Source organism: Ochotona princeps, chromosome 10 (genome assembly GCF_030435755.1).
Source record: "Ochotona princeps isolate mOchPri1 chromosome 10, mOchPri1.hap1, whole genome shotgun sequence".
In the NCBI taxonomy this organism is placed as follows: Eukaryota; Metazoa; Chordata; class Mammalia; order Lagomorpha; family Ochotonidae; genus Ochotona; species Ochotona princeps.
Window position 1 is genome coordinate 40,756,610 of NC_080841.1, and position 23,599 is coordinate 40,780,208.

The window sequence follows — 23,599 nt, forward strand, 5'->3', positions numbered from 1 at the left end:
TGACACCAGGAAAAAATATATTGGGGGTCCACAGGGTCAGAGTCTAGTAAGACACACGGCGCACGCCCATAATTAAAAGGCTTACAGTTTTGTGCTACATCTGCTATTATTACCAACCCTTCTTTTCTTGAAGAGTTATGGCTGGAGTAGCTCACTCTGAAAGAGCCCCAATATGTGGGTTCCTACCACTTCAGCGACAGATACTATTCTATCCCCATCATAGACACTGAGATACAAAGGCTATCTGGAAGGGCAGTCTAGTTCCTGAGGGCCAAGAAAAATGCCAGGAAGCGAAGTGAGGAAGAGGGGTGGAGGGGAAGATGGAAGAACTTCAGGGCGCGCTTCCCAGCCGTCAGACCAACACGAGCCACTGATTCACTGGCAGTTTTCATTACTTAAAGCTCCCGGCGTCACCGCCAGGAGCGGAAATTATAGCATATTCTAACTGCAGGTTCCGCCAGAATGCGGAGGACTCCCCTTCAGCTCCGAGAAGCAGTGGATCCCGAGCCTCCCTCACCAGCCGCGCCCCCCACGCCTCAGGGCCGGCTCCTGCGGGCGAACTACAACCCCCACAGTGCACCGCGCGCGACGCTGGGCCCACGCTCAGGGGGCGGGAGGCTCACCGAGGTGCCTCGAGAGAATCTTCACGAACGTTTTTCGTCGCTGCCCCACCTGCACACAGCTGCCGCCTCCAGGACTCTGCGTCTGTGAGCCGCGTACGCTCGCTGGCTGCCTTTAGGCACAGCGTGAGGCAGGCGCCACAGCTCGCGCACGCGAGGTCCTCGGAACGCGGGAAAGGTGGGACTGACGGCAGCGGGACTTCGGGAAGCGAGCCGGAAGTACGCGAGAGGCGAAGGGCGCGCGCTTCCGGCCGGTGCGTGGACGACGGCCTGGCCGCCAAGTGCTGTCCCTCGGTGGGCTGTGGTCCTGTGCTCTGTGGGCCGCCAGGGTTCCGCACCGTGTGCCGTCCGCTCGACCCGAGGTCTTCAGTTTCCGCCAGGTCTGGCCGTCGGCTGTGACGACAATGAGCAACAAAGAAGGTGGCGTCCTCCGCTGAGCGGGGCGTAGAGTATCCCGTGGGGTGGTCCTGTAGGCTGTGCGAGTTCACCCTGCCCGCGGCCGGACCCCGTCCTCTCCCTCCTCTCCCTCCTCTCCCTCTTCTCCCTCGCTGCCCGTGGCCGGACCTCGTGCTCTCCCTGGCTGCCCGGCCCGCGGCCGGACCCCGTGTTCTCCCTCCTCTCCCTAGCTGCCCGCGGCCGGACCCTCGTCCTCTCCCTCGCTGCCCTGCCCGCGGCCGGACGCTGCGTGTCCTCTCCCAGACACGCCTCGGGGGTGGGTCCGCTGCTGCTCTCGGGCGAGAGGCCCCTTCTGGAGCCTCTCGTTATGGTAGCCCCCTGGGGTATTGCTGCACCTGTGGAGGGTCCAGGCCCTCTTTCGCTGATGGCAGGAAGATCACAAGGAAAGCTTCTGTGATATCTGGCTTTGAAGGAAGCCAGAGATTTGCTTGTAGTGTTTCTCGCAACTCTTGGTGATGGAAGATCCCTCTCCACTTTTCTATCTAAGGATCAGGAGGAGGGTTCAGGAAAAGGAAGCACGACAATTTCCCACATAACCAGAGAAGGGAAGGGAAGGATGTTAACTCGTCTTCACCTGTGATGTTGGCCTTCAAATGTGAGTTCTCTGTCGTGGCCGTTGCTGCAGGGGAGAGAACTTGAAGGGGGGTGGGATGACTTTGTGATATGGTGCACGAGGAAAACAACTCTGAGGAGTGTTACAGTGTGCAGATGTGAAGTATAATTTTTTGTGGGAATTTTGTGATAGTGGTAGTTCTAAAAGTCTGGATTTGAAGCATGTAAAGTGTGACTCCATCCCAGTGACACTAAACGTAAGTTAATGTTAGAAATGCCACGTCCTTGAAAGCTGTTGTGCTTTCAGCATTTCCTCATTCAGTCGCAGGCCCCTTATCCTCTCCATGTGAACGTGGTCAGGTCGCTCCTTTCAAAACAAGACAAAAAAAAAATCCTTCCTCTGTCGCTCTCTGCACTCCCCTGTTCAGTTTCTGTGGCTTAGGCGAGACCTCAGTAGCTCCTTCTGACTTCCTTGGTGGTCCTTTGAAGGTGCCCCTGGGGTTGGAGGGGTCCACAGCCATGGGCAGTGTGGGCCTGCTGCTCGCCTCCATGGCTCGCTCTCTCTGCCTGTCCCTCCCCGCAGCTATTCGTGGATGGCACCTGTTTCACAGAGCAAGGAGGAAACCACAGTGCCCCTCATGTCTTAATCTCAAGCAATGTAACTGTTACTTTTGCTACATTGTATTTGTTAAAACTCTGCCTTATTTTTAAGGGGAGGTGGATTGGGTTCCCGCTGGTGAGGTGGGAATCCCAGATAATCTCTGGGTGTATTTCAAAACTTCTGTGGAGTACTACCACCAGCAGCAATTGAGGGAAAAGCAGCAGGCCATCACGTGTTCCCCACCCTCTCACAAAGTCGTTTGTGTTCAAGCATGTTTTATGTTTCTGCTACCTTTTGGTCTGGAATTGCATCTGCCTTGGTGTCCCCATTACTCATTGGATGAACCTTTTTTTGTTGTTGTTGTTGGTGTTTGTTTTTCAATATCCAACTTTCCTGATTTTTCTCTGAAGCGAGCTTGGTGATAAATATTACAGTCATTCATTATCCAGTCACCCTGTAATGAAATACTTAAGCATTTGCTGTGTTGTCACATGTGTCAGTAGAGTGAGGTTTTTTTCCTAAACCTGCGTGTATTTATTATGTTTTATTTCGTTTGTTGGCTCCTCCTCCGTGTCTTGTGCTGGAACAAGCTTCTTGAGAAGGAACTCTGTCTTTTGTATTCATTATATGTGGTTGGATCCTTAAAGTATGTGTAGTAAATACTGAAAGTGGGTTCAGGTGCATTGTCTTATTGGGCAAAATCCTGGCCAGGTTATTACTTTGGTGGAAAACCAGATAAGTTGACATCTAATATTATAAGTCCTTTAAAAAAAATGTGTGTTCAGTACAGTTTTGGCTTCCTGTGTGTCAGGCACCTTAGAGTAATAATGCTTGTGAGGGTAAGTAGTTATTAAGAGAGGTAAGGGTTTATTGGTACTTCAGCCACTAAGGATCCAAGTGTATACTTGAAATTTGGTTAAATAACTGTCTTGAATGTTCTTACCACAAAAACACAAAAAAAGATTTCTGTGTGAGGTGATGATTATGTTATTTAGCTTGATAGTTGTAATTTCATGAATTTACTTGATAGTGATATGTATTTGTGTATGTATTGCAGAATCTTGCATTATCTATTTTGCATATGTGCAATTTTTGTCACTTATACCTTGGTAAATTGGGAGAAAAAAGGCAGCAAGAATAAGGGGAAACATTATAAACTTAAAAGACAAAGCTTTGTTTGCTTGTTGGGGATATTTATATTGTATGTGGTAAGGTAATTTTTAAAATCATGATTTGGATATTAACAGTAATTTCTATAAGTAGTGTGTGTCATCACTTTGTGACAAGCTCAGATTGACTGGTTCAGATGATATTTTACAGTAGGTATAGGGTGCCCATTGTGAGGTTCAAGGTGGTAAAACAACATTGTCATCCCTGTGTTTAGAGGGAGAAGGTTTTAGTTACTAGCAAAGCCTTTGATTTCTAAGTCTTTATGAAATAAGATGGTCTTGTCCCCTTTAACTTTTATAGAATAGATAATAATTGCTTTGTTGTATGACAACAGTTTTTTAAAGTATATTCTGCCTTTGCTGACTTGTTATTTCTGTTGCAAGAAAATTAAAATCGTTTCTCCTTTTTATTCACACTCATAAGATTTGCCAGGTGTGCTTGTAAAAAACATTTACATGAAAACTTACTGGTCTGTTGGAAGTTTTCAGGAAAGAGGAGTGGTTACATGGGAAGTCTTTAAAGGAAAACATGAACGTTAGAGATCATTTGAGATCAATGTTGTTGGGCAGACTCATGCCCAAGGCATGATACTTAAGTATCTTTGAAGTCTCAAGAATTACTTTGCCAGCAAAAGTTAATTTCATTAAAAGGAGTTAGAAAAATTTTACTGTTAATTGATTAATTTAAGTGAAGACATTTTCTCTTAACTTTTTATTTTAAAATGTCAGCTGCAGAAAAATAAAGAAAGAATAATATAGTTGGAAAAACAGTATAGAAAACTTATTTCTAACCTTATGTATTCATTTATTTTTGGCGTTTTGCCATTTTATTGCTGTATGTAAATTTATGTGTATGTACACTTCTTTCCCGACATTGGTAAGGAATACAGGCCTTATTTTATAGAACATGCCTTTCTTTGGATTTGATTAATATTTTCATGACTGGATGAAATGTATACCTTCTTCATTGGGATACTGTGTAATTATATGGTGTCCTTGGTGATGCTGTGAAAGACTAAATTATGTAAGACCTCATAAGGAGTTTATAGTTTGTCAGGTATAATTTAGGGCTATTAGGGAATTTTGAAGAGATATACTTAAGGTATCAAAAAGATAGAGAAATCTTCCATCCTCTGGTTAAATTCCCCAGATGTATGCAGCAACCCACACTGGACCTTACTTAATTTTAGGAACTGGAAACTTAATCCAGATCTCCCACATGAGTGGTAGGAAGCAAAGTACTGAGCCTTCACTGCTGCCTGTCAGGGTACAGATTATCGGAAAGCTGGAATTGAAAGGAATTTGAGATTTGAACCCAGGTATTCTCATGTGGGATGTGTGGTCCAAGCAGCATCTTAACCTCTCTGCCAATGTCCTGCTGCTAAGATTGATCAGTAGAAAGGCAAGGTGAGCAGGATAAAAGTGACCATGCAAAAATCTTTTTTGAGGAATAGATAGAAGTGGTAAATTAGATTAGGATGGCAGTAATGTAGGCAATAATTCTGGTTAAGCAGTGCTACAGAATTACTTTAATAGAGGTAGGTGTTTAGCCTCACAATCAAGTTCCCTGTGTCCATATCAGAATTCTGGGGTTCTGCACTAAACATGGGCTTCCAAGTGCAGTTCCCTGCTTATTCTGACCCTGGGAGGCAGTAGATATTACTAAGCAGGTAATTGGGTTCCTGCCCCTGGTGTGGGAGGCTTGGGTAGAATTTGTGGCTCCCAGCTCTAGCCCAAACTGTTGCAGGCTTTTAGAGAGTGAAACAATGGATGGTGAATGGAAAAGCACACACTTGCTCTCTCACTCTGTCTCTCTCAAATAGAATGATTCAAATTATAAATGAAGCTGATTTACATTACTAACCTGAATAATTTGCTTCATAAATCGCAACAGCATTAGCATATGTTTAGCAAGTAGTGGCTAAGAAGCTAAATAATACTTTATGTTAGAGGCATATGGGCTTTCAATTCCTTGGAGAAAGCCTTCTTGATTCCAGTTGCATATTAATGGGTAGAAACAATGTTTAAGGTCCTGCATGATGGGTCAGTGGCTAAATCCTTACCTTGCAAGCACCAGGATCCCAAATGGGCACCAGATCCTATGCTGTCTGCTCTACTTCCCATCCAGCTCTCTGCCTGTGGCATGGCAAAACCAGTAGAGGATGGCCCAAAGCCTTAGGACCCTGCACCCATGTGGGAGACCCAGAAGAAGCTTCTGGCTTTGGATTGGCTCAGCTCTGGTCACTGCAGCCACTTGGAAAGTGAACCAGTGGATGGAAGATCTTTTTGTCTTTCTTCTATGTTAATCTACCTTCCCAATAAAAATAAATCTTAAAAAGATTTTAAAGATTTTTAAATCTTTTTAAGATTTATTTCTTATTTATTGGAAAGTCAGATATACAGAGAGGAGAAGAGACAGAGAGGAAGATCTTCTGTAAGCTGTGGAAGTGACCACAATGGGTGAAGCTGTGCCAATCTGATGAAGTCAGGACCCTGGGGCTTCTTCTGGGTCTCGTTCGCAGGTGCAGGATCCCAAGGCTTTGGGCTGTCCTCGACTGCTTTCCCAGGCCACAAACAGGGAGCTGGATGGGAAGTGGGGCTGCTGGGATTAGAACTGGCACCCATACAAGATCCTGGTGTGTACAAGGCGAGGACTTTAGCCGCTAGGCTACTACACCTGGCCCAAAATAAATAAATATTAGAAGAAAAAGTTTATCTCAAACTGTAGCATCTGCTTATATATAGTAGTTGTACTGGCCTTGACATCAGCAAGCACTTTATTGATGAAAAATCTTTGAACATCTTCTTTCAGGCACCTTTCTGTGCACTAAGAATGTAATGGTGAAGACCTGACTATAGTCTTTACGGATTTTATATTGTATAAGTTAATGAATAGGCAAGTATACAAATAAGTAATATAACTTTAGTGAAGGATAAATAATGAAACGTGATAAGGGAATGGTCTGAGTAAAATTGTAATTTGATAAAAGTGTAAAATGTGATCAGAGGAAGTATTCAGAAGTAGAGGTTTCTAGAAAGGTACAAATTTAAAGAATCAGGGCTAATATGAACGTAGTTTGGCTGACACATGAGCTGCAGAAGAACATGAAAATTGATGTGAAAATTTACTATTTTAATATTTCTTACTCAATAGATTATTTTTTGTGTAGGTGATTTAATGTATCGAGACTCAGTTGTACTGGTTTATTGACTATTAACTATGTATATATTATAGCATATAAACTAAAAGGTCATAGATTTGTAGTCTAGAAAAGATCAGCAATTTTTCTGTTTTTAATATATCTTTGTGCTCATAAGTATACTTATAGAACCCAAAATAGAGTCTTTTAAACAGTAATAAAAACTTTTATTTGTTAAAATTCTTCAGTAAGGAATAGTATTTGAATCTTTGTGTGGCATAGGCCTATGATATTTGGCAATTAATACTGTAGGCAGTAAACGCCAAAAATTGTTTACAGTGTTCAGGTTTTTATGTTTTGAAAATTAGTGTTTTTAGCACTGTGATGTCTGCGTTGTGTTTTACTTAAATGACAACAAGTATGACATGTAAACTTGATGTTTTTGATGGGCTTTAGGGATAGAGAATATGTGCTTATGGTTACCATGTCCTTAGCCTTTCAGCAGGAACTTGATGCAAGACATGATAAGTACGAGAGACTTGTGAAGCTTAGTCGGGATATAACTGTTGAAAGCAAAAGGACAATTTTTCTCCTCCATCGAATTACAAGGTGAGTAAACATCTTTAAAAATTATTATAGTTTGATAGATTTTTTATTTTGGTTTTTTGGTTTTTTGTTTGCTTTATGATTCAGTGGACAATAACTAGCCCCTAGCATACGCTAGGACTTTGTGGACTCTGAGATCATTTAGGAAATAAATATTTTAATAAAAATAGGGAAAATTCTTTTTGGAGTTACGGGAGATGTGTTTTGTGGATATTTTTCTAGACAGGCTCCGTGTAATTGATAAGTTTTTGGTGGTTTAAGTAAAAGAAAGCTTCAGACTGGTGTTGTGGTGCAGTGAGTAAGCTGCCAGCTGTGTGACACCAGTTGGAGCACCAGTTCAAGTCTTAGCTGCTCCACTTCCAAATCCATCTCTCTGCTAATGTGCCTGCAAAAGAAACAAAAGATGGAACAAGTCCCTGTTGTGTAGCCGCGCACATAATTTCCTGGGTGGAGGTCTAGCTTCTGGCTTTAGCCAGGCCCATCCTGAATTGTCAGAACCATTAGCCGATTCACGAGTGGCCACAATGGCTGGAGCTGAGCTGATCCAAAGCTACGAGCTAGGAGCTGCTTGTTCTCCCTCGCAGGTACAGGGTCCCAAGGCTTTAGGCCATATTTGACTGCTTTCCCAGGCCACAAGCAGAGAGCTAGATGGGAAGTGGGGTGCTTCGGCTATGAACCAGCACCCATAGAGGATCCTGATGCTTGTAAGGTGAGAACTTTAGCCACCAGGCTGCACTAGTGGGCTTACTAGTGCTTTAGTTTTTATTCCATTTAAGTCAGGCTTGGGGACTCATGAGCTCATGAGCCATGTAGAGCCTGCAAAAATCATTTGATCTGGACCTGCCTAGATAACTATAGGCAGAGCTAGAAACTCAATAAATCTGTTCAAGTTTAAAATTGATGATTTTTTTATGACCCGCAAGTGATGTCATAAATATCCACATGACCCTCCACAGAAAATACTCCTGATTCAAGTGGAAGCAGATTTGCCCTTTATACTATAGCTTATTGAAATGTACTTTTAATCTTTTCTTTTTTTTTTTTTTTTATTCATTTTATTACAGCCAGATATACAGAGAGGAGGAGAGACAGAAAGGAAGATCTTCCATCCGATGATTCACTCCCCAAGTGAGCCGCAAGGGGCAGGTCGCGCCGATCCGAAGCCGGGAACCAGGAACCTCTTCCGGGTCTCCCACGCGGATGCAGTGTCCCAATGCATTGGGCCGTCCTCAACTGCTTTCCCAGGCCACAAGCAGGGAGCTGGATGGGAAGTGGAGCTGCCGGGATTAGAACCGGCGCCCATATGGGATCCCGGGGCGTTCAAGGCAAGGACTTTAGCCGCTAGGCCACGCCGCCGGGCCCAATCTTTTCTTTTTCTTAACTCTGTTAAATTAATTTCTGTATAGTCAAACATGTACAAATATTGTAAGAGAGGCAAAACTGTTTAATTATGGTCCCTTTTTGGGCAGCAATTATAATAAATTCCATCAGTTTTCAGTAGTTTTAAAAAATAAAAATAGTAGAAATGTGACAGGAGAACTTACTTGTAAGAAAAAAGCTACAGGGAGTAGCATTGTGGCTTAGCAGGTAAAACTGCAGCAATACTGGTATCCCATTTGAGCACTGGTTTGTGACCCAGTGTTCCACTTTCAATCCAGCTCCCTGCTTTTAGCCTGAGAAAAGCAGAAGATTGTCCAGTTTCCCTTGCACCACATGAGAGATCCAGAAGTTGCTCCTTCCTTAGACCCTGCCCAGCCGTGGCCATTGTCAGCCAGTTGGGGAGTGAGCCGGTGGATGAAAGATCTCTTTCTCTGTCTCTATAACTCTGCTTTTCAAATAAATAAATCTTTGAAAAAGAGTCTACATTTGAGTATTTGCTCTTGTATTTTTCTGCCAAAAACAATACATGTTGAACATATACTGGAAAATAGTAATTAGAAAAAAATGTTTAGAAAACAAATGAAATCAAATAAAACAGTCATACATACTACTCGAAGATAGCCACAATCAGATTTTATTGTATGTTTTTAAGATTTATTTTATTTTTATTGGAAAGTCAGATATACAGAGAAGAGGAGAGACAGAGACGAAGATCTTCCATCAGCTGATTCATTTCCCAAGTGACCTCAATGGCCTTAGTTGAGCTGATCCAAAGCCAGGCATCTGGAGCTTCTTTTGGGTCTTCCATGTGGGTGCAGGGTCCCACGGCTTTGGGCCGTCCTTGACTGCTTTCCCAGGCCACAGGCAGGGAGCTGAATGGGAATCAGGGCCATTGGGATTAGATTCAGTGGCCATATGGTGTCCCAGCTTGTGCAAGGTGAGGACTTTAGCTAGTAAGCTACTGCACCAGGCCCTAGATTTTATTTTTATAAGAAAGATTTGCTCATCTAAAAGGCAGAATGACAGAATAGAGTGATCTTCCATCCTCTGGTTCCTTATTCAAATGGATCAGACAGCTAGGGCTGAATCAGGCCAAAGCTGCGAGTTCTATCTGGTCAACCAAGTGAGGAACAAACTCAAGTACTTGAGCCATTTGCTGCTGCAGTGCCTCAGATCAGCTCTGTGACAAGAAAGTGGGCATCCCAAGCAGTGCCTCAGTAGTGCTCACCCCCTCATCTGCTGGATTTCATACTTTATAACATACTCTTTTTACCATGTTCTGTTCATAGTGAGCTTGATTTTCATGAGTAAAGAGAGCTACTAACTTGAAAAAGTAAAAATAATTATGAAAGCAGCCAGTCACCATACACAAAGAAACTTGCTTCGATTTCACGTTTTTGTCCCTGCAATGGGACTTCAAAACCCTTCAGGCACTAAGTTGGGGCAATCATAGAATATGTATCATCTCTCCCAGTCCCCCCCCTCAGTGCCCCATGCTGCTTCAGTCTAAAATTTGAAACCGTTGTTTTGGTGTATTTTTTTTTCTTTTTAGTTGTTTAAAAAGGAAGATAAATCCAGTCCATGTTACTTCATCCTTACTGAATATAGACATTGACAGATATCATACTTTTCTGAACAAAATTTTTCTTGTAAATATAACAATTTTTGTGTACTTTTTAAACTTTAATGGTATGTTAGAATTTTTCATGTTCTTGCACACTATCAGTAAAATATACTTGTGATTTTTTTGAAGTAGGAAGGATGAAAAAATGCAAATATTTAGTCATGTTAGTTGATTAGTTTTCAGTATCAAAACATTTGCTGTTTTAAAAGTTCCTGATATCTTGATTGCAGTGCCCCTGATATGGAGGAGATATTAATTGAATCAGAAGTAAAGTTGGATGGTGTGAGACAAAAGATATTACAGGTAGCCCAAGAGTTATCAGGAGAAGATATGCATCAGTTCCACCGAGCCATTACTACAGGTAAGTCTGGGTTCACTTCGGAGTAGGGTTTTTTTATAACGTGTGAGTTGCATGGATTGTAATCTTTACCTAGTGAAATTTTTGCTTTAAAAACTGTGCTCACTTCGGCGGCACATATACAAAAATTGGAATGATTCAGAGATTATCATAGTCCCTGCACAGGGATGACATGCACATTTGTCATGTGTTCCACATTTTTTTGTGGGAAACAATAATAAGTATGTAAATAACAGCTTCATAAAAAATGGGGTGGGAAATGAGAAACTTTTAAGTTGCAGTGTAAGTGAATCTAAACTATTGTTTTCTTAACAGTATGTGGTAGTAATCACTGGTTGATGCTAAATAAAAGACCGTAGGGCAAATTATTAGTAGGTAGGGATTATTAGAACATATCTCATTTCCAATTGCAAATCTTACTGGTGGTAAGATCATGAAAGAATTATCACTTAATCAACATTTCATGGTGTGACATTTGAAAATTTTAGGTCTGTATTGGCTTTGGCATAGTCACTGTTTTCAAATTAGTTGAATAAATGTGTAAAGTTCTAGTTTCTTTCCTCTGTCTTTTTCTTAATGTGATCTGTTGACTAGAGAGAGAGAGCCTATTATTCAGATAGATCCTAAGATTTGCAGGAAGAGCAGGAATTGAGTTCATTTGGTTTCTATTAAGTATCTTTGCTCAGTATTAGTCTGAATATTTATAATTTCAGCATTTATTTTCAGAAATGTTGAAATATATTTTAGTATTGATAAGGTACTAGCATTTATCAGTCAGTTAAAGCCAGGAATAGATTTTTTGAAACTTGAGTGATAGCTCCAAAAGTTTCTGTGAAGACATTTAACATGTTCCCAAAGGGGATTAGCTCTGTAATTTATTAGTATCAAGTTCATTTGCTTGGTTTTTAAATAATACTGCATATGATTTTTAAATATTTTTTAAATGTTTAAAAAATATTCACTCCTCAAATGCGTGAAGTAAAAGCTGAAGCTGGATGAGGCCAAAGTGAGTAATCAGGAATTCCTTCCGGGTCTGCTAAAAGGATAGCAGGGGCCCAAGTTTTTGGGTTATCCTGAGCTGCTTCTCTGTGTGTGTTAGCAGGGAGCTGGAGTGGAAACAGGGCAGCCAGGACTTGAATGGCGTGCTGGTATGATGGCACCGCAGCTCCTTCATCAGTAAACATAATTTAAAGAATTAGTGCTGTCAAATGGCTCACCTTAAATATGACCAGTTTGGCTGAGAAGAGACTAGAGAAATCGATAGAAAAAAAAGAGGAGAAAGCTAACTCAAGCTTTTGGAAGAAAATATGTGAGAGTATTTTTATGATCTTGTAATAGGAAGGATCTCTTTGAAGAGACACAGACAAGAATTAACCATTAAAGGAAAAAAATGAAAATTTGAATTTCATTAAAACTAAATTTTTTGTCAATATATTAAACTCTGAGGAAAGTCATTTAAAATACATATTTTGGTTAAAATACAAAACTGGATAATGATTTCTTATAAGTCAGAAATACAAATAATTTTTAAAATGAACAAATTTGAGGGCCCAGCAGCATGGCCTATCAGCTAAAGTCCTCGCCTTGAATGCTGCAGGATCCCATATGGGCTCCGGTTCTAATCCCGGCAGCTCCACTTCCCATCCAGCTCCCTGCTTGTAGCCTGGGAAAGCAGTCGAGGATGGCCCAATGCATTGGGACCCTACACCCGCATGGGAGACCTGGAGGAGGTTCCTGGTTCCCGGCATCGGATCGGCGCGCATCGGCCGTTGCGGCTCACTTGGGGAGTGAATCATCGGACGGAAGATCTTCCTCTCTGTCTCTCCTCCTCTCTGTATATCTGACTTTGTAATAAAAATGAATAAATCTTTTAAAAAAATGAACAAATTTGAACACAGACTTCAAAAAAGAAACTAAAAATGGCTAATAAGCTTATGAAAAGCTGCTTAGTATTGTTATACACCAGAGTGACATGAAATAAAACTCATCTGCCAGCATGATTACATTGTGAAGACAATCAGCAGCTACTTTAAAAACTGCTTAGCAATATCTCCTTTAATTAAGCATATGCCTACTCTGTAACCTAGCATTCTGTTAACATGTTCAAGAAAGCTCATAGCAGTTATAGTCATAATACTCCTTCTAGTAAAAAATTAGCTAAATGTCAGTCAACAGGAGAATGGATAAATAAATTACAGTATAGTTGAAGAGTATAGTACTGCATAGATTTAGGAAATGCTAAACCTGAATATGAATTTCACAGTCAGGTTGGAGAAAATAAGCAGACACCGGATACTACCTACTGTATACTTCAAATACAGGCATAATGAACCTGGAGAGAAAGGGAGAGCAGTGGTCATGTGGAAGTTTAATATAGTGATTATTGACTATAGAGGCATGAAAAAACCTTCTGAGGTAATAGAAATGTGTTTTGATGGTGGGGTTATACAGGTAAACACATAAAATTTCATTAAGCTAGACTTGAGGTTCGTGTGATGCATTATGTATAAATTATAATTTTAAAAAAGACAAAGGGGATTTAGTGTTCACTGATTAAGTTCTTTGCTTCTTTTTACAGAATAGTTCTTTGTATTGGGAAATCACATTCACAGTAATTCTCCTAAGAGTGCTGTAGTGCAAATGTGGGCCATATTTACGGAAAGAGTTGTACCATTCATCTTAATACTTTGTCAAAACCCCCCTTAGTTTCTCTTGGTTACTCTCATTCACAGTTGTTGAACAGATCAGACTGTGTTAGTAGCGACTTCTTTCTATTTCTGTTTGATCTCCTGGAGTTGTTATGTTCCTCCCTGGTACAGATGAATGGGGAGGGGATGAGCAGAAACTCTCAGTTCTCAGTGGTGGTTGGGATCCTGAGCTGTGTCTTCAGGCCACAGTCATGAGTTAGATGTTTTCAAGGGTGCGGGTCAGAAGTGATGGTGTTTGTCCATTGTTTATGAACCTTGTTCTGTCATAAGGAAATTCAGGTGACTGCTGATATTCCATCACCTGTAAGCTGGAATATTTCAGAAACAGTAATTATTCTGAGGATTTGTTAAATGTACGTGTAACATCTTGATGGCCATCAGGTGCTGCAGTTGGTAGAGGAGCTGGTTGGGTGCCCAATTTTTATACAATCATTCATCTGAAGAAGTAGGGCAGCCTAAATTTCTTGTATCATTGAAGAAAAATCCGATTGCACAGCTTGTCCAAGGTATCCTGCTAATGTAAGTCACTAAAGACAAGAATTTGAATAACTTCTATCATTTTTTCTATCATCATATAGTAATTTTGCAAAAATTTATAACAATGTAATGTAATAAAAGCTGGCTGTAATAATCCTCACTTTTGACTTCAACTTTTGTTAAAGCATTTTTGTTTATATTAAAAACCTGTGTGGGCCCAGCGCCATAGCATAGTGGTTAAGGTCCTCACCTTGAACATGCCGTGATCCCATATGGGCACTGGTTCTAGTCCTGGCAGCCCTGCTTCCCATCCATCTTCCTGCTTGTGGCCTGGGAAAGTGGTCGAAGATGGCCCAAAGCATTAGGACCCTGCATCTGCGTGGGAGAACTGGAAAGAGGTTCCTGGCTCCTGGCTTTGGATCGGTGCAGCACCAGCTGTTGTGGCTACTTGGGCAGTGAATCATCAGATGGAAGATCTTCCTCTCTGTCTCTCCTCCTCTCTGTACATCTGCCTTTCGAATAGGGATGAATAAATCTTAAAAACAAGCAAACAAACAAACTGTATGTGTGTATATATATATATACAGCCTGTGTATTTTACCCATAGTATAAGTATTTAATATATTTACATGTTTAGAATAAACTCAATTCCTCATGAGTTCTTGATTAGGCTCTTCTGATAGTTACAATTTCAAGTTGCTGACATATTACTCATTCATCATTGAGTACAGTGTAAGGAAATAAATAAGGGCAAAGATTATTTATGAGTAGATAATCAAACCAAAAGAAACCTAGAATGTTGTAAACTGGCTTTTAGAACATTGCAGAAATGGAGGGTGTAGAATGTTTTCATGCAGGAAGGAAGCATTATTCTCTTGGAGAGAATTCAGGACAATGACATCGGAATTACTTTTCTTCAGATATTACCATTTTACGTTCATTGAGGATTACTGGAAACACCAGAGTTTGTTTTAGAACTTTGTTTATGATTTGTGAGTTTTCTTTGAGGATTGTTTACTCATGAATTTAAAAACTTAAAGATTCCTTATATATCTCACGTTTCTGTAAGCATATTTAAAATGTTCATTCAATCAGTGAAAATGTTCCTTAAGGAATAAATTAGTCCAGAAGGTATCTGGAACTTAGAAATGTGCTGATATTTGATTTGATAAAAATTAGGTTATTTATAATTAGAGTAGCATTAACAATGTGATGCTTACGAAAGGTCTACTGCTTGTAATTGTTAACTGCTTGTTTTGGTGTTCCTCCAAATAGTTGTTCTTTTGACTTGAAGATAAAACAATTCTGGCATGAAACTAAAGGAGTTCTGTGCTGTTCCTCATTAAGAATAGTGCTAATGGCATGCAGAGCATTTCCCCAAGGGATGCTTGCATGAGCTCAAACACTGAGTATCCGAATAATTGAATAACAACAAAAATGTTAGGTTTGTTTTCTACACATTTCTTATCAGAGTAAATTACAGATTGTCCCAAGGGAGGGATAAAACAAATGGATAAATGATTAGTTCCTTGAAATAAATGACTTAAACTTTTTTTGGCCGTTATTGAGAAATTAACTCTTGGTGGGACCAGTCCTCCATCTCCAAAAAGGAATTATTAAACTTAAGTTATATTGATGATAATTTAAGTTCTAATGTTTTGAGATACTTTGAGTCATAAACCATGTTCAGACCCGAAGTAATATACTAAACATTATATTCAATGACGCAGTAATATACTAAATCTTGTATTTAGTAATGTAATATTCTGAATCTTACATTCAATAATGTGAATGATGGGCTAAGTTAGTTTTAGAGGACAGTTAGATACTTTTTGATTCACTGTTCTTTGTAACGATGACCTCATTGGATTTTCACAAGTACCCCTAAATCATGATTTTGTTTTTACTACTTCACACATAGGGAAATGAACAGTGACAGAAATTATGCTCAAGGTTCTAAGATAATAAGAAATAGTAATAATAGGTTTCTATAAAAATTTACCTATTAACTTCAGAACTTATCTAGAAGAGGCTTACACTCCTTATAAATTAGCATTTTTTGTTTTGTTCATAGCACTTAACAGTTGGTAATGTACTCTAGTCTGTTATTTGCTTGAGATGTATCTTAGATACTTCTAGATCTTCAGTCAATGAAAAATAAACAACATAACCTTTTTTAAAAAAGCTTTCCTTCAGCCATATCCTTCATGACTGTTTTTTGTAATTTTTATTGTACTTTTTTTTCTCCCAGAAAGAGAACATGCTTCCAGGAACTATTTTAGACAGGCTAGCATAAATAAGAGTAACATTAACATTTAGGGAAGTCTAAAGCTCCCTGTATAAATGTGGAGAAACTGGATACAGATTCAGCATGTTTGCTCACTGGGAAAGTGAACTAAGCTCTAATTCTGAGCTTTTGGAATAGTAGTAGAAAAAATTTTCTATTAGAAAAGAACTGAAAGATACGGGGAAAAAAAAATCGTGAGTTAGATAAAAGCAAAAGTTGCATAGATGTTGGTTAGTTAAAGCTAAGCATGTCAGCAAACGAATAACCAATAATACTTCAGTGGCTTACCAACACAGACATTGTTCTCACTTAAATCAAGACTTTGATGGGAGTTTGAAAGTGTGTTGCTCACTTACATGCATAGTCTTATGTGGATTCAGGCTGTGTTGTTACTAGTACATGATTTGCAGGATGATCATGGCATCAGTACAGAACAGACAAGTTGTGAGAATAGAGGATGGCGCCAAAGGATCTTGTGGGCCAGCCTAGCAGTGGCAAAGTCACTTCTGTCCACATTGTGTCAGCCAGTCACATGATCACATCTAACTTCCAAGGAGCATGAACATTATAAGTTCAGTGTTTGCCAAGGAAAACAAAAATGAGTTTGTTGAATAACTTTTCTCAGGCTTATGTGTTAACTTGGTATCTTTTTGGTGTAGCGGGGAAATCCAAGGCATATTCTTGCTGATGTATTTTTTGTGTTTTTGGGAGTTTTTTTTGTTTTTTTTATTTTTTTGAAGATGTATCTGATTTATTTTGAAAGAGTTACAGAGGGAAGGAGAATAAGAATAAGCAAGATAAGTGGGAGGGGACAGAGAGAGATTTTCCATTCGCGTTTTAACTCACTAGATTGTCACACAGCCAGGACTGGGCCAGGCTGAAACCAGGAACCAGGAGTTTCTTCCAAATCTCCCACATGAATGACAGGGGCCCAAGCACTTCCACCATCCTCTGCTGCTTACCCAGGCCATAAAGAGAGAAGCTGGATCAGAAGTGGAATAGTTGGGATACTAACTGGTGCCCAAGTGGGATGCTGGCATGTAGGTGACAGCTTTACCCACTTCATCACAATGCCAACCCTGATACTTATCGTTTGATTTTAAGCAACAGTTGTGAAATATTTTTTAAAAAGTATTCATTTTGAAAATTAAAGTTAGCAGAGAGAGAGGGAGTTCCTGCATTCGCCAATTCATTCCTCAGCCAGATTGGAGATTCCTTGTCTCCTGTGTGGGTGGCAGACACCCCGGATCTTGGACCATCATCCACTAATTTTCCAGCTGTATAACTTAAAAGGGCAAATAGTAACACCACCTAACTTTGTAACTAATATTTACCATGGTATTATAATCTGAATCTGACTTGGTTTATCTGCTTTGATGTATTTCCTGCTGGACCATATTCCCTTTCTTGTAGCCATTTTGTATGGCACTTTAAGTATGAGTGTTTTCTCCAAAGCCAAACCCTTTTTTGAAAGAACTCAGATCCTGTATCTAGTTAAAATACTTTTATATTTCTTTAGTGTTACCTATCCATGTAAGTAAATGGATAAAGTTTAAATTTGTATTCATCTGTGAAATGATTCAGTAAACATTTTTCCTGATTGTATAAATCACAGTTTTAAAATAAGTGTGCATTTCATACTGATGACCTTAAGAAATCCTTTCCACTGACATTTTCTGAGGTATAGAAACAGTTGGTGCGCATTCTTTCTAGATACATGTGTGGTGCATATTGCTTGTACTGTCCAAGTATGTCAAGGTTTTTTGTTTCAGTTTCTGTTCACTTCTGAACATTCCTGTTGCTTTTCTGAAATTCTATTTTAGAAGGTTTTTCTTCTGGGCCTGGTGGCGTGGCCTGGCACCTAAAGTCCTCGCCTTGAGTGTACCAAGATCCCATATGGACGCTGGTTCTAATCCTGGCAGCTCCACTTCCCATCCAGCTCCCTGCTTGTGGCCAGGGAGGGCAGTCAAGGACGGGCCAAAGCTTTGGGACTCTGTACCCGCGAGGGAGACCTGGAAGAGGTTCCTGGTTCCCGGCTTCAGATCAGCACAGGACTGACCGTTGTGGTCACTTGGGGAATGAATCATCGGATGGAGGTTCTTTCTCTTTGTCTCTCCTCCTCTGTGTATATCAGGATTTGCAATAGATTAATAAATCTTAAAAAAAATATTCTTTCTGAGGTGGGGTATGTCTTGATAAGGATGGAGCCTGGGAAAAGAAGAGACAGTCTCCTGGTCTGTCTTGTTCATCCTGTATTAAATCAGAGAGGTTTTATTCCTTGACAGACTCTGTCTTATACCTACAATGGATTAAACACATAATTTGCTGTTGTTTCTTAGCCAATCAGAAAGTATCTTAGGCTCATAATACATGTAGAGCTAGAATAATTTTTCAAAAGAAAATGGACCTCTTTTAATTGTGCGATACAATAAAATGAAGCCAAAGAAAAAACACACTTTAATGAAGTTATAAAATAGTGTCTAACAAAAATTAATGTATTTCTTAAATTTTAACTATTCTTTCTTTTGTGTAATTCAAAAGTTACAAAGTGCCCCTGTACTGTTAATTCTTTAGTACATTCTATGTAAACCCACAGTAAAGGGCCCAGCGGCGTGGCCTAGCAGCTAAAGTCCTCGCCTTGAAAGCCCCGGGATCCCATATGGGCGCCGGTTCTAATCCCGGATGCTCCACTTCCCATCCAGCTCCCTGCTTGTGGCCTGGGAAGGCAGTCAAGGATGGCCCAATGCATTGGGACCCTGTACCCACGTGGCAGACCCGGAAGAGGTTCCTGGTTCCCGGCATCGGATCAGCGCGCATCGGCCTGTTGTGGCTCACTTGAGGAGTGAATCATCAGATGAAAGATCTTCCTCTCTGTATATCTGGCTTTCCAATAATAATAAAAAAAAAAAAAAAATCTTAAAAAAAAATTAAAAAATAAACCCACAGTACAGGTAGTTGCCTGTTTGCCAGTGAGGAAATTGGATTGCAATAAAGTTAATAAATTTTTTTTTTTAAGATTAATTTTATTTTTATTACAAAGTCAGATATACAGAGGGGAGGAGAGACAGAGAAGAAGTGGAGCTGCCAGGATTAGAACCAGCAACCATATGGGATCCCAGCACATTCAAGGCGAGGACCTTAGCCACTAGGCCACGCCACCGGGCCCAATAAATTTTTTTTTAAAGATTTTATTATTATTGGAAAGCCGGATATACAGAGAGGAGGAGAGACAGAGAGGAAGATCTTCCATCCGATGTTTCACTCCCCAAGTGAGCCACAACAGGCCGGTACGCGCCGATCCGATGCCGGGAACCAGGAACCTCTTCCAGGTCTCCCATGCGGGTGCAGGGTCCCAAAGCTTTGGGCCATCCTCGACTGCTTTCCCAGGCCACAAGCAGGGAGCTGGATGGGAAGTGGAGCTGCTAGGATTAGAACCGGCGCCCACATGGGATCCCGGGGCTTTCAAGGCGAGGACTTTAGCCGCTAGGCCACGCCGCCGGGCCCAAAGTTAACAAATTTACTTCACACCACTAGTAAGAGACTAAATTTGTTGTTCAGTCTGGGATGTCTTCATTTTAAGTTTGTGCTTAAGTTACATTAGGTTCCTGGTTTACATTCTATGTATTTTATTTGGGGGAAGGCTAGATGTCAATTAGACTGTAGTGATCATTCTTGAGGTGTAGTGACTAAGGCCCAGGTTTGATATTAGCAGTAGGGACAGAGTGGAAAGGGCATGTTTTTAGAAGGTTTTGTGGTTTTCTGGGTTTGGTTTTGTTTTTTAAGGATAGGGCATGAGCAGTAGTCTCTAGGAAAGCCTTTAGATTTCTGGCATGGCCAACTTGCTGAATCGGAACATTGTGTTAGAAGAAAACAGGAAGGGTGGAAGGAATGTCGGATATGGCTGACTGGAAATACAGACCATCCAGGTAGTTGCCTGAGTGGCAACTTGACACGTGGGTCTAGAATGCAAGTCTAATCTGCAGTGACAGTCTGGGAATCATCATCCTATAATCTGTAGTTGAGTTAGCATGCATGCCAGGGAAGTGCAGAGGGAGAAGGCTGAAGACTCAGCAGCTTAACTAAAGGAATTGGAATATTTCCTGGAATAAGATCCTTGGAGTAGTCGAGAGGAAGAAATCCAGAGTGTACCTGTATACCCCACTGGCTGTGTGGGAGGGGAGAAGAGCTCCCTTTCTGGAGCCAGGCAGGTAACGATGTGCCTACAGATAGGGAAGAAGTTGAGGAAATTGTTGTTCAGTAACCTCTGTTTCCCTGTCATGTGCTAAGAAAGCGAGGGATTGAGCTGGGGGGATGGTTTTGAATTGGTAGAAAACTGGAGATTGTAGAACGACTCCATCTAGATGTTTGGCCTAGCAATTTAATCATTCTTTCCTTAAGTATCTAGAAATATTTGTGTTCTTTATATTCCTTGTATAACCTCAAAATGAAATATACAACCTGTTTGAATTTCAGCTGTCTTGCTGTTAGCATGGTAGTAATAAGAGCTACCTCAGAATGTTTTTGAAAAAAAAATATTTTTTGCATTTAACCACTTACAAATGTTTTCTTTGCTTCAGGAAGTTAATAGAATTACTCTGTAATATTGTGCTAAATTAAACTCATTTTACTCAACATGCACTCAGTGCTAAAGTAAATGCCCTGATCAGATGGACAAAATCCAAATCACTTTCATTTCCATTTTGTTGTTGATATTATATATGTGCATATTACTAACAAAACTAAGATCTACAGGGATACTTGTTTTCTGCATGTGTTTGAAAGTGAATTTTTGGCATAGTGATCTGTGAAATGTACATCTGATCCTATTTTAACGTTTCAGTGATATGAAAATAACTTGTTTAAAAATTGCAGTGGTATTCCTAGCTAGCTGTAGTAATAAGTGCAATTTGAAAGTTGAGGTATGGTTTACCTACTATAAAATACTTTTAAATTGAACAGTTGTTTTTAGTATATTCACAGTTTTATATTTAACTGCTTAATTCCATAACATTTTCATCACCCAGGAAAAAAAAAAAAACTCTTACTCATTAACAGCTATTCCCATTTGACCTCCATTGCTACAACCCCTGGCCACTACTAATCTACTTTCTGACACTATGGCTTTTACTAGTTTGAACATCATTTACGAATATAATTACACTGTGTGTGTGTATACTTTATATATATTTTTGTATAGTAAGAAAAAAAATATATAGTAAGAAATACATATTTTTAAAGTCTGGAGTCTTTAGCTTAGTGTTTTCAAGGCATATTAAGAGTGTGTTTCAAAAAGTTGTCAGAAACACGGAATTAAAAGATAATGCTGGGGCCCGGCGGCATGGCCTAGTGGCTAAAGTCCTTGCCTTGAACATGCCGGGATCCCATATGGACGCCGGTTCTAATCCCAGCAGCTCCACTTCCCATCCAGCTCCCTGCTTGTGGCCTGGGAGGGCAGTCAAGGACGGCCCAATGCATTGGGACCCTGCCACCCGCGTGGGAACCAGGATGAAGTTTCTGGTTCCCAGGTTCGGATCGGTGCAGCACTGACTGTTGTGGTCACTTGGGGAGTGAATCATTGGATGGAAGATCTTCCTGTCTGTCTCTCCTCCTCTCTGTACATCTGACTTTGTAATAAAAATAAATAAATCTTTAAAAAAATAAAAAGATAATGCTTTGGGCCCGGCGGCGTGGCCTAGCGGCTAAAGTCCTCGCCTTGAATGCCCCGGGATCCCATGTGGGCGCCGGTTCTAATCCTGGCAGCTCCACTTCCCATCCAGCTCCCTGCTTGTGGCCTGGGAAAGCAGTCGAGGATGGCCCAATGCATTGGGACCCTGCACCCGCATGGGAGACCTGGAAGAGGTTCCTGGTTCCCGGCATCGGATCAGCGCATACCGGCCTGTTGCGGCTCACTTGGGGAGTGAATCATCGGACGGAATATCTTCCTCTCTGTCTCTCCTCCTCTCTGTATATCTGACTTTGTAATAAAAATAAATCTTAAAAAAAAAAAAAAGATAATGCTGGGGCTAGTGCAGTAGCCTAGAGGCTAAATCTTCACCTTGCAACTGCTGGGATCCCATACAGGCACCAGATCATGTCCCAGCTGCTCTGCTTCTCATCCAGATCCTTGCTTGTGGCCTGGGAAAGCAGTGGAGGATGGCCCAAAGCCTTCCTGTCCCTAAATACCCTGTACCCGTGTGGAATACCAGAAGAAGCTCCTGGTTTCTGGCTTCAGATTGGCTCAGTTCTGTCTGTTGTGGCCACTTGGGGAGTGAACCAGCAGATGGAAGATCTTTCTGCATCTCCTCTTTGTAAGTCTGCCTTTCCAATTAAAAACACAAACAACTTTTAATTTTAATTTTTGAGTTTTATTGTACAATTCTGTAGAGTCTGGGATTCCCCCGTCCCTCAGTTCCCACCTCCTGAGTTTCCCCATATCATCACAATAACATAGTACTTCATAGGGAGTTACAATTCCATCAGTCTATTATTTAAGTGTGCCCTAACATTGCTGTTACAGACATTGTCAGACAGTCCATCATCCCATTGTCTAGACATGCGCAACAGTTTCACTGGGAGTCCATCCCTGGCTTGGAAGTAGGGATGTATGTTGCATTGTGTCCCCACATCTGGATATGGTAGTCTCCATTACTCTATCATTACACATTTCAGTTTGCATGATGGTCCTTATATTAGAAAATAAACAAATCTTAAAAAAAAGATAATGTACATTTTCATTAACTTTTTGCAGACCTCTTGTGTATCAAAGCATATGTCATTCATTTTTTATGCTTGGGTCGTCATCCATTGTGCAGGTAATGCCATATTTTGTTTATTGATCAGCATGTGGATATATATTTCTTAATTTATTTGTTTTTATTGGAAAGTCAGATATACAGAAAGGAGGAGAGACAGGAAAATCTTCTGTCCAGTGATTCATTCCCCAGGTGGCCTCAGTGGCCAGAGCTGAGCCAATCCGAAGCCTGGAGCCAGGAACTTCTTCCAGGTCTCCCACATGAGTACAGGTTGCCAAGGCTTTGGGCCATCCTTGACTGATTTCCCAAGTCACAGGTAGGGAGCTAGATGGGAAGCGGGGCCACCAGGATTAGAACTAGTGCCCGTATAGCGTCCTGGCACTTACAAGTCAAAGACTTTAGCCAATAGGCTACTACGCCAGACCCGGCAACTACACTCTTGGAGTATTATAAATAATGCTGCTATTAACCTTTGCCTACAAACCTTTATGCGAGCATATGCTTTTATTTCTGTCAGATATATACTAAGGAACAGAATATCTGAGTCATTTAATACAGTTTTCTAAAAGAAAGCATCAAAAGCTTGAGAAGAAAGTTTGTTACATTGATGTATAGTTTGTAAGAAATCTTCAGTGATTTCCCAGTTTATGTTCTAATAAGTGAGCACGGAGAAAAATAAAAAAATACATAAAAGCAGCCTACAAATTCCTCTTTTCCTGGTAGCTGATTCTGTAAATAATTCTAATTGGATTTCATCCAAGGAAAAGGCAGGGGGAAGGCATTGTTTGATGGAATACAGTAGTAGGTTGAAACTTTTCACCTTGGGAATTATTCAATAAAAATAGCGGATGTCCTTTTCATCAAGTTGA

General features: G+C 40.7%; 1 protein-coding gene and 1 non-coding gene across 3 annotated transcripts in view; both read left to right on the forward strand.

Moving 5' to 3' along the window:
* Positions 1–671: 671 nt before the first annotated feature.
* The window catches only part of TSNAX (translin associated factor X), a 35,597-nt gene continuing 12,669 nt past the window's right edge, over positions 672–23,599 (forward strand). For both annotated transcript variants that reach the window (XM_058669346.1, XM_004578535.3), the window contains exons 1-4: positions 672–1,040; positions 1,564–1,671; positions 7,033–7,147; positions 10,379–10,509. In XM_058669346.1, coding sequence (XP_058525329.1) covers positions 1,025–1,040; positions 1,564–1,671; positions 7,033–7,147; positions 10,379–10,509 — 370 coding nt within the window. In that variant the 5' untranslated portion in view covers positions 672–1,024. The remainder of the gene's footprint in view (positions 1,041–1,563; positions 1,672–7,032; positions 7,148–10,378; positions 10,510–23,599) is intronic.
* LOC118759161 (U6 spliceosomal RNA) lies at positions 10,605–10,708 on the forward strand. Its single transcript, XR_004996012.2, has one exon. It is a non-coding gene; the product is annotated as a U6 spliceosomal RNA (small nuclear RNA).